Source organism: Crinia signifera, chromosome 1 (genome assembly GCF_055691185.1).
Source record: "Crinia signifera chromosome 1, ASM5569118v1, whole genome shotgun sequence".
In the NCBI taxonomy this organism is placed as follows: domain Eukaryota; kingdom Metazoa; phylum Chordata; class Amphibia; order Anura; family Myobatrachidae; genus Crinia; species Crinia signifera.
The window spans coordinates 354,191,314-354,202,538 of record NC_139217.1 but is presented as its reverse complement, the minus strand read 5'-3'; the positions used below and the strand labels follow the sequence as shown (position 1 = coordinate 354,202,538).

The 11,225-nt window shown below is 48.0% G+C and overlaps 1 protein-coding gene across 1 annotated transcript; it reads right to left on the bottom strand.

Moving 5' to 3' along the window:
* Positions 1 to 393: 393 nt before the first annotated feature.
* On the bottom strand, positions 394 to 10,935 carry LOC146008808 (uncharacterized). The gene is made up of 11 exons (XM_083148500.1): positions 10,723 to 10,935; positions 10,300 to 10,362; positions 9,731 to 9,811; positions 9,278 to 9,337; positions 8,997 to 9,077; positions 7,102 to 7,179; positions 6,358 to 6,426; positions 4,806 to 4,982; positions 3,897 to 3,947; positions 2,037 to 2,072; positions 394 to 573 (listed from the first exon to the last, which is right to left on the bottom strand). Coding segments are annotated over exons 1-11 (774 nt in total). The 5' UTR covers positions 10,724 to 10,935; the 3' UTR covers positions 394 to 496.
* Between the last annotated feature and the right edge of the window lie 290 nt (positions 10,936 to 11,225).

Genomic DNA, 11,225 nt, shown 5'->3' with positions numbered 1-11,225 from the left:
TTCCAGTGGAGCGTGAGCTTCAGCAGCCGGGGGGAGAGAGCAGCGTTGCCGCTGCTGCAGGTCGGCAGAGCCCATGCTCTGGGATGTGTGGCTGCGTGGAAGACCAGCGTGGATTAGTGCAGAGGCTGTCCGGCAGTGTGAAGGAGACCAGGGGAGATTATTGTGTTGGCTGTCCGGCTCCTGCTCACCTTGTAATTCACCGCAGTACTGTAATTCCATTAAGGGGGGGTGGGGGGGTGGGTAGAATGGGACTTGTTTTATAACTTCCCTGTCTCCAAATCTCTGCTGCTTTGCATGACCCCCACTGTGCCAGTGCCGGGGAGATGGCAAGTGACATGCTGCGCGCTGTGGTCGGCCTTCTGGCGGGCCAAGGATTGCCCTGGTGGCTCCGTTTCCATGGGCGGGGTGATCAACCCCCCCAAAAAAAGTAGTCTACTACTAAGATGGATAGTAACACAAATAAATAGCACTGCACATTTAAAACAAAATTCATTATTTATATATTTTTTACAATATAATCAAAGAGTTGATTTTCTGCCCCAATGAGTCTCCCGATTTCACTTCGTATGGCATCTGTGAAAATAAAAAAAAATGAACAGTTTTAGAACAATAATACAAGTTGAGTACTTTACAGTAAACATTATTACAGTGTTTATAAGCTCCTGCATTCAGCAAGGCACAAAAAGGCCAAGAGGAATCATGACTGGCAGATGGCCTGACGCCATGATGTTGCCAAGCAGAGGCTAAAGGCCCCCATGCACTATGAGATTTACTGTATCTTACTGTACCTGTAAAATTGCATCTGATTTCCCTTGAATTTCCCCGGCTGCTTCCCAGGAGGCCTACATACTGTACAGTACTGTACAATTTGACACTAGATGTGCCATTCTTTACATCCAATTTGCGTCAGATAAATCACATGTGATTTATCTGATGTAAATTTGGATGTGCCACTGAGACAATGCAGGTTAGCACCTAGCACACTGGCTAAAGCGTCTATGGGACATTGCAGGCTGGCACCAAGCACACTGGCTAAAGGCCCCCATACTGTACATTAGACCGACTTGTCCTAAGGACAATTCGGACCCAATTCTCCTGCGAGCTTCCCGGCAGCTCCCCGGGAGGCTCACAAACAATTTGGCCCTTGATGTGCAATTACAAAACCGGGGAGCTGCAGGGCGGTGAGGAGCAGTGGGGCGGGCAGCAGCGGTGCCGGTGAGGAGCAGGCATGGGGCAGCAGCGGTTCCTGTGAGGAGCAGTGGGGGCGGGCTGCGGCGGATCTCAAATGATCATCAGTGTGCACCGCCGCAGCGGCGGCTATTACAACTTTAAAATAATGTGTCGAATGACTGTCCAGCTTTTGATTGGCTGAGATAGAGCACTCTTAGCCAATCAGCGGCCTCCCTCTGGCGGCAGCTTATTGGCTGAGAGTGCTCTATCTCAGCCAATCAGAAGACGGACAGTCAATGGACACATTATTTTAAAGTTGTAATTGCCGCTGCTGCCTGCCCCCTGCACACAGCACACTGATGATCACCGCCGTGGCCGCACTGCTTCCCCACCGGCACACACACCCCCCCCGCCCCTTAAAGCGTCCCTGGGACAATGCAGACTGGCACCTAGCACACTGGGTACAGAGGGGCAGATGTACAGTATTAAAGATCGATATGAGGGAGAAGGGGTATCAGCGCACGTTATGTGCACTGATACCACATCTCCCCAATGTATTAAGGAGCCAGCATGCAGTAAATGACAGGGGCACTATGCGCCTCTGTCCATATCGGCGCTGCTATCTAAATGATAGCAGGCCAAATGTATGAACGGTCAGCACTGCTGACCATTCAGCCCGCTGCTGGTTTTGCGCCAGCAGCAGGCTGGCGTAGCCCTATCTCAACAGCAGGGACAGCGCTGTCCCTACTGTTGGCTCTGTGCTACAGTACTGTATGCTGGGGATCATGCAATTAAAAAAAAAGGTTTAAAAATACCTGTACTGTACTGTAAGTTACAGTATTAAGAAGTATAAAACTGTACTGTACCTTGTTGGTCTTCATCCTCAGATGGTGCAGGAGTTGCTGTAAAAAAAAAAAAAAAGCACTGTCAGTTTACTACTAGTTTAAAACTAAACTTCTAATCTTCCATCCCCCGAACATACTACAGTACCCTTTTTCCCACTATCTCCATCAGCATTGGTGAAACCGAGATCACCTCCACCGACCAAACGCGCGGCCTTGGTGTCATCATTGACTCCTCCCTCTCTTTCACCCCCCACATTCGTGCTCTCTCCAAGTCTTGCCGTTTTAACCTACGCAACATCTCACGCATCAGACCATTCCTCTCCACTGACACGACCAAAATTCTCATTCACTCTCTTGTCATCTCCCGCCTTGACTACTGCAACATCCTTCTCTCTGGGTTACCTCGAACACGCCTTGCACTACTCCAATCCATTATTAACGCTGCTGCTAGGCTCATCTTCCTCTCCCGCCACTCTACCTCTGCCTCCTGGAACAACCTCCCGCCACCTACTGTATCAGGCTTTCTGATTCCCTTACCTCCTTCAAGCGCTCCCTCAAAACCCACTTTTTTCGACTAGCCTATCCCTCCTCCTAACCTCTTTTGATCCTCCTATCATGCCTCCGTTCCCATCTGTTCCTACAGTACTTACAGTACAGTATCCTATTGTTTTTCGTTCGTCCTCCTTTTACTGTAGTCTGTTAACTCTTATGAGTAGGGCCCTCCTTCCTCACGTACTCACCCTACCTCTTTACCTCACCTGTGCTCCTCTCCTGTTGTTCCCTTCATCTACTGTACTGTACTGTACTTCATTTCAACACCTACAGTACTTCTGAACTGATGCTGATTTTAGTTCTACCAGCTACAGTATACTGTACCCCTATTTACAGTATGCTGTAATTTTCAACACACCCTGTACAGTACGTTACCTTGTAATTTGTTTTTTTGTTTGCTACAGTACTGTATGTACGGCGCTGTGGACACTTTGTGGCGCCCAGGGGCGCTGGAACGTTTTTAGGTTGGGGGGGGGGCAAGATATAATCTCATTTTGGCGCACCCTAAATTGCTATATGTTACCCCCGGGCACTATACACACTGGCAGCGGCATATACACGTGGGCATTATACACCGGGCAGCGGCATATACAGTACATGTGGCCAGAGACACCAGGACTGACATTAATCCAGGGGTTGTCATTTACTCGTAAAAAGTGGAAAAAGTGGCACTGTCACCTCCAAACAGATTTATGTGATTATGTCTGATTATGATAATCAGACATAATTACATAAACCTGTTTGGTTGTGAATCCAGGGGTAAATGACAACCCCTGGATCCAGGAGTCACTGGGGAAGGGAGGGTGAGAGGAGCAGCATTTACCTTTAAGTTTTAGTTGTGGCAGCACAGCGTGATGGCTGCTGCTGCGGCTGTTGTAGGATGCTCCCGCGGCTCCCGCCCATGCACTGATCCACGCGACCAGTCTCCCTCCCTACGGCCCGCATCACGCCCGCCAATCACTGTGGACGCATCACATCCACAGCCACTGTGATTGGCGGGCGCTGGTTCTCAACATCTCCCCGCAGAAGTCATCCATGTGGGCGGACGGCTGCGAATAGGAATCGGATTCTTGCTGAGGCGCTAAAGCAGCTGTGCGGGCGGGCGGCTGCGATTAATCAGTAATATAGGCGGACGGGCGGGAGGCTGGATCAAGCTTAATCAGCCCACCGCCCGCCCGCCTACTGTATATTACTGATTAATCAGCCACCCGCACAGCTGCTTTAGCGCCTCAGTAATTTTGGGGGGGGCAAGCTGCCCCCTCGCCCCCCCCCTTCCGGCGCCACTGGTGGCGCCTAATAAATAAACGTACTGCTACTATTACTACTTACATGGTTGGGGAGGAGTTTGTTCATACTGCCAAGGTAGCCAAGGGGAATGCACTGTGGAAAAAGAAATGTTTGATCATTTTCTGTAACAATAGTAATACAGTACAGCATATTGTACAGTACATACGGTACATTACTGTACAGTACAGTACAAATACTTTACTGTACAGTACTGAACAATAGTGTCTCATACTGCAGCACATACAGTACTGTACACTAGTGTACTGTACAGTACTGTATGAACACCAATAAAGTCATAAGAATTGTCATAGTGGAGCACAACTTTCTGTGTACAGTAATGTACAGGTGGAGCAGCTCCCATTTCAGCTGCTCCTGGAGACAGAATCTCAGGACAGCTATCCATACTGTAGGCCAGTATTCAATGCAGCAGAAGCAGTTGCAGCAGTGAGTGTTGATGAATGAAGGCATTACACAAGTCAGGGGGCATTGTGCATTAGGTGATGGGGGGGGGGGGGGGGGTTGAATGCATACTGTAATTACTGTAGGCACTAAAGGGGGGCATTCTTCATACAGTATGGGTCATTCTGTACAGTATACAGAATGGCAATATTGAGGGAATTTTGTAGTGCACAGGTACAGTACAGTACTGTACAGTATACAGTATGGCTTTACAGGTGGACTCCACAACTCCCTCAATGCTCCACACCATTACTCCCACCTTCCCTCCCTGCTCCACACTACTACTCCTACCCTCCCTCCCTCCCTGCTCCGCACTATTACTCCCACCCTCCCTCCTGCTCTGCATTATTACTCCCTCCCTCCCTCCCTTCTCCACACTATTACTCCCCCCCTGCTCCACACCACTACTATGCTTGATGGGGAAGGGGCCCCAGAGAGATCAATTTATGGGGCCCCAGGATTGCTGTTGCTGGCCATGAGTACAGTACTTACACCCTGGGGGAGTTCTGCTGGATGCAGGAGGAAGCGCTGCTGCCACCTCGCTTTCTTCCTCCGAGCGGCAGGAACAGTAGCTCCAATTTTCCTGGGGCTCCGGGGATGAACAGCTCCAGGTGTCCATACTGCAGGTGTCCATACTGTCCTCCTTTGGCACCTCTGGGTATTGCAGGTCTGTAAAAAAAATTGCACCAAAATTTGAGCTTGCTGATACAGTACAGTATACTAGGTAACAATAAATACAATAGGTAACAATAAAGTCTTGAGCGTAGAGGATACTGTATGCTGTACAGTAGAGAGGGGTGAAGAGAGACAGAGTGCCTAATTCAGAGGTGAGTACAAGCAGACACACTTGTACAGTATTTCTGCGCATGTGTAAGAGGGCATGGAAGGGAGGTGGGGTATATTAGCAGCACTTGCCTCCATAATATACTGTACTGTACTGTACTGGTAGAGATACAGTACCAGTGTTGCAAGTAAGGGGGTACGGCGTGGTACGGAGAAATATGTTGCAGGTACGCAGTACCACTTATTCCCTGACCCACTGTCAATTCTATTTTTATTGTAAGTCTAAATATACTGTAATGCATCCGCAGCCCGCCCACCCAGTGTTATGATTGGTGCTGTATGCAGCTACTGGCTACTGCTGATTTAGCCTGTCACACGGTGCCGACAGCATGAAGAGCAGGCTCCACAATTGTAAGTACAGTACAAGCTGCCCGGCTCTCCCCAAGCAAGAGCCAACCCACCCCCAGTCATTCCCTGTTTCTCATTCCCTGTCTCCCAATGCCATGCTACTATTGTCATTAATACCCCTTTTACACCAAGTGAGAAACCCAGGTTGGACACAGGTCAGTGTTGGTGTAAAAGGGGCCACCCTGGTCCAGTAACACTGGTTTCCTACCCAGGTCCTGACCGAAGTTAAACACTGGTTGGACCTGGGTCGTGGGTGGTGTAAATGGTCCCACCCCAGGTTCCACAGGGGAGCTCACATGGTTGATGCTGTACTTTTATACCGCTATGTGTCCTTGAGCACTGAATAAAACTTTTTGAACAAATATTTAACAAAATAAACAAACCGACATTTTTCAATGCTAACTTTTCATGTCTTTTTTATTTTATTTTTTTAATCAATGACGGAAGGTTGACTGGAAGTTTATCAGTCCTAAAATGGACATTTTTTAATGTCATCCAAAGGGAAAAGCAGGGCTGACCCAGGTTCAGTATAAATGGCGCAGACCTGGGTCCGACCTGGGACATAGTGCTGTGTAAATGGGGTATAAAGCTGGGTTCAACCCTGGAAACTCCTGTGTACAAAGATCAGGTCTAACCAAGGATTTTGGTTTAAAGTGGGTATAAGTCACTCCCCTAGCTTTGTGTGACCATGCCCCCTCATGACACATGGCCACGCCCATTTTTGGTGGAAGCTATCAGTACCACCAAGAAAAAAATTCTACTTGCACCACTGTACAATACTGTAACATCTGATGCAGCCCCATAGAGAGAAAAACTAACAAATACTGTAAACAAAAACATGTACTGTACTTACTAGGTGGAGGGCTGATACGGCCTCTCCAGAGCTGTCTGGGAGCTCCCACTTGTTGAGGGGGTTGCTGGGCTGTTGGAAGACATGTCACCGCAATTAGCAAACGGCCAACGGCACGCCAGACACAAGCATTAGGTCGACATGGTCTAGGTCGACAGTCAAAAGGTCAACATGGGGTTTTTCACTGTTTTTTTTTATCCGAATGTCGACATACTGTACTGTAGTTTTAAGTGTCCATGCACTCGGCACACTATTTTATTCTCACACAATGCCCCAGTGCAGTGATGGCTAACCTTAACACTCCAGCTGTTGTTGAACTACAGTACACATCCCAGCATGCCCTGCATCAGTTTTAGCATGGCCAAATAGTAAAACTGTAGCAGGGCATGCTGGGATGTGTAGTTCATTAACAGCTGGAGTGTCAAGGTTAGCCATCATCTACAAGCATTAGGTCGACCACTGAAGGTTGACATGCATGAAGGTCGACATGACTGAAGGTCAACATGGGTTAGGGAGACATGGTCATTAGGAAAACTAAATTATTAGGTCGACATGGGTATGGTCAACATTCAAAAAGTTCACCATCGAGTTTTTCATTATTGTTGACTGAATGTCGACACAGTCAACATGGACACTAGAAAAGTGCATTGCGTCCCCTCAGCCTCGGCCAACGGCACGCCAACAAAAGACACAAGTTGGAAAGGAAGAAAAAATACACAAACTCAATAAACAAATGACAGGACTTACTGTCAGACGGAGCGGCTGAGGCGCTGGGGGCTGTAACGGCCCGCAAGGGCAGGGTGCCCTGGTCTTCAAGCGGAGGCACTATGTGAAGATGAGAAAAATGAGAAAGTGTGCTGTTTAAATAAAGTTACTGTACTCATTACTGGGTTTACAAAAATCAGTTTTAGCATGGCCAAATAGTAAAACTGTAGCAGGGCATGCTGGGATGTGTAGTTCATTAACAGCTGGAGTGTCAAGGTTAGCCATCACTGCCCTAGTGGATATTAGGGCATGAAATACCGCCTGTCGGCTCTTTAAACAGTGAAAAATCCTATGCCGACCTAATGACTTGTTGACCTTGCAGTATGTCGACCTAGTGGTGAGGCCCTAATGACTGTCGACCATCTTTAGGTCGACCAACTGAATGCTGCTGCAGGGGCAGAGGACTGGGGGGAGCACATGGGTGATGCTGCACTTTTATACCGCTACAGTATGTGCGCTTCATCACTGAATACTGTATAACTTTTTGACAAAATATTTTGCTAAATAAACCAACCAACATTTTTCAATGCTAACATTTCATGTCTTTTAATTTTTATTTAAATCATCGAGGGAAGGTTGGCTTCAGTTTCTCACAAATACAGTATCCTATAAACGACAATACATTAGTGGGGGTTGGTGGTGGAGAGCTTTAACACATAGAAATGCTAATGAGTTAATGTACTTGGAGTGGGGAGGCTAATAGTGTGATTTTTCCTTTCACAGATACAAGATTCAAATGTAAATGTCCTTTTTAGACAATGCAGTCCAGGTTTATAGTGACCCTTAATCAAATTATCGGTCTGCACTTAACACTACAGAAAGGAGGGTGAACTGTCATCTCTAGTACAGTATGCAGCTTTGAAAAGGGGAATCCAGTCATCACATTTGAAGAAAACTTTCAGATTTTCACAAATACAGTATACAGGCCCTTAATCTGATCTAAGCGGTAACGGCCGCATGCGGCCGTTCCGCCGATGTTTTCGATCTGCGCATGTGCAGAGGGCACTCTGCGCATGTGCAGGCGAAATCGCCGCACAATTTTTTTTAACGCCGCAAAGGGGGTGGATAGGGGCGTGAGGGACTACTTAGCCTCATTTCCCTATGCATACGCCCCGCGTTTCATGGGCGTTCCCATGCAAACGCGGGGCGTACGCATGGTAATGAGGCTGTGACGCATGTGTTGGGGGCGGGCATCTGACATCGCCGGATGTCAGCTGCCCGGCCCCATACATGCTTTTACACGGACAAGTGTCCGTGAGGTCTATGGGTGCGGGAGCTGGTGACGTCACCGGCGCGCGCACACACTCGCGCAATGCATTCCTGGGACCGCTGGAGACCCTGGAGAAGATGCCGGAGGCCTGCTGTGGACGCCCGGGGACTTGGTAAGTATGAAAAGAGGGTTAGGGGTTGAAAAATAAAAAATAAAAAAAAATTCGAATGATTCCAAAAACCACGGTTTTTGGAATCATTCGGATAAGGGATGTCCGGATACCGGATACTCAACCTGTATACTGTACTGTAGTAGCAAACAAAGATGGGTCATAGGAAAGACAGACATTACTGTAGGTCTACAAGCATTAGGTCGACCACTGAAGGTTGACATGCATGAAGGTCGACATGACTGAAGGTCAACATGGGTTAGGGAGACATGGTCATTAGGAAAACTAAATTATTAGGTCGACATGGGTATGGTCAACATTCAAAAAGTTCACCATCGAGTTTTTCATTATTGTTGACTGAATGTCGACACAGTCAACATGGACACTAGAAAAGTGCATTGCGTCCCCTCAGCCTCGGCCAACGGCACGCCAACAAAAGACACAAGTTGGAAAGGAAGAAAAAATACACAAACTCAATAAACAAATGACAGGACTTACTGTCAGACGGAGCGGCTGAGGCGCTGGGGGCTGTAACGGCCCGCAAGGGCAGGGTGCCCTGGTCTTCCTCTAGGCTTGGCACTGTGGGGAAATGATAAAATGTGCTGTTAAAATACTGTAAAGTTATTATTCTTACTCTAAATGGGGAGGAGGGGGTGTTAAAAAAAAAAAGCCGTGGACTGTTTTCAATAAAGTGCTGTGCCCACCACACTTGATAAAATAGACTCCACGTCAACGTGGATACTGGGGGTACTGTATGAACAGGTCGGGAGGACACTTACTGGCTGCCAAAGTTTGAGGGGACCTTCTTGGGGGTACCCTTTCCATCCTCCTCTGAAGTCCTGTGTAAAAATAATTACAGTACATTACAGTATACTGTACTGTAGTGTCCTTTGAAACATTAGTTCACACACACTACTGTGATCACTGAGGTTATGGTAGAGTATACAGTATTGCAGTACTGTATACTGTAGATAAATAATGTCTAGGTCAAAACGTCGTGCATCAGACGTACCGCACGCCTCCACTCCCACCCCCTTTGTGCACGAGACGCAGAGCTACAGTACCTGACGGGGACATTACGGTAATTGTGCAGGGCTCCCGTGGGGACACTACGCTGACTGTGCTAGGCTGCCGTTGGCCGATGCTGACAGCGTCGCCCAACGGCACGGCAAAAAACTACACAAGTTCAAACACACAAACACAAAACACAATAAAGAAATGACAGGACTTACTGCTTAGCATCGTGGCGATGCTTGAGGGGGGGCCTGTAGCATGCCCGCAGGGCAGGGTGCCCTGGTCTTCAATCGGAGTCACTGTGGGAAAATGTCAAAAATGAGAACAAGTAACTTACCGTACTCTTATTACTGTAAATGGGGCTGGGGTGGCTTTACAAAAAGGCGTGGACTGGATTTTATAAAGTGCTGCGCCCGCCATACTGTACTTTAGAAAATCCACTCTGCTCCACAGTGGATAGGACACATACCGCTGCGCATTCCCTGCTTACGGCTGCCCTGGATAGTGGTTGTTTCAAAAGGAGGCATTTGCCAGTGCAGTACCGGATGTAAACTAGTACTGCCAGTGGCAATTGCCTCCTTTTGTGCATCAGAGGCCTTGGCGCAACGCTCCACCCCCACCCCCCTGACATGGACACAACGCTGACTACGCAGGGCTGCGCTAGGCTGCCATTGGCCCACGCTACCAGCGTGGGCCAATGGCACGCCAAGAGAAGACACAATTACTGTACAGTAGGAGAGAAAGAAAAAAAAAAACACAAACTCAATAAAGAAATGACAGGACTTACTCTCAGATGGAGCGGCTGAGGCGGTGGGGGCTGGAAGGGTGCCCTGGTCTGCAATCGGAGTCACTGTGGGAAAATGTCAAAAATGAGAACAAGGATGGATTGTACAGTATGGTCGACCGAAAGATTGTCGACAGTCATAAGGTCGACATACTGCAAGGTCGACAGGTGTCTAGGTCGACATGGGATAAGATCGACAGGTCATCAGGTCGACACAAGCATTAGGTCGACATGGTCTAGGTCGACAGTCAAAAAGTTCACCATTGAGTTTTTCATTATTGTTGACTGAATGTCGACACAGTCAACATGGACAATAGAAAAGTGCATTGCGTCCCCTCAGCCTCGGCCAAAGGCACGCCAAGAAAATACACAAGTTGGAAAGGAAGAAAAAATACACAAACTCAATAAAGAAATGACAGGACTTACTTTCAGACGGAGCGGCTGAGGCTGTAACGGCCCGCAAGGGCAGGGTGTCCTCCTCGCCTTCAAGCGGAGGCACTGTGTGAAGATGAGAAAAATGAGAAAGTGTGCTGTTTAAATAAAGTTACTGTACTCATTACTGGGTTTACAAAAAGGCGTGGACTGGATTTTATAAAGTGCTGCGGCCGCTATAGTGTACTTTATAAAATCAACTCCGCTCCAAAGTGGATAGGACCGCTGCGCTTGGTATGGTCAACCGAAAGATTGTCGACAGTCATAAGGTCGACATACTGCAAGGTCGACAGGTGTCTAGGTCGACATGGGATAAGATCGACAGGTCATCAGGTCGACACAAGCATTAGGTCGACATGGTCTAGGTCGACAGTCAAAAAGTTCACCATTGAGTTTTTCATTATTGTTGACTGAATGTCGACACAGTCAACATGGACAATAGAAAAGTGCATTGCGTCCCCTCAGCCTCGGCCAAAGGCACGCCAAGAAAATACACA

Bases quoted from the DNA above. Each gene is read 5' to 3' on its own strand.
- LOC146008808 (XM_083148500.1), bottom strand. The intron at 6,427-7,101 runs GTAAGTCCTGTC...GTCTTCCAACAG, and splicing joins CTCAGCCGCTCCGTCTGACA to CCCAGCAACCCCCTCAACAA. The intron at 3,948-4,805 runs GTAAGTACTGTA...CTTTTTCCACAG, and splicing joins CAGCAGAACTCCCCCAGGGT to TGCATTCCCCTTGGCTACCT.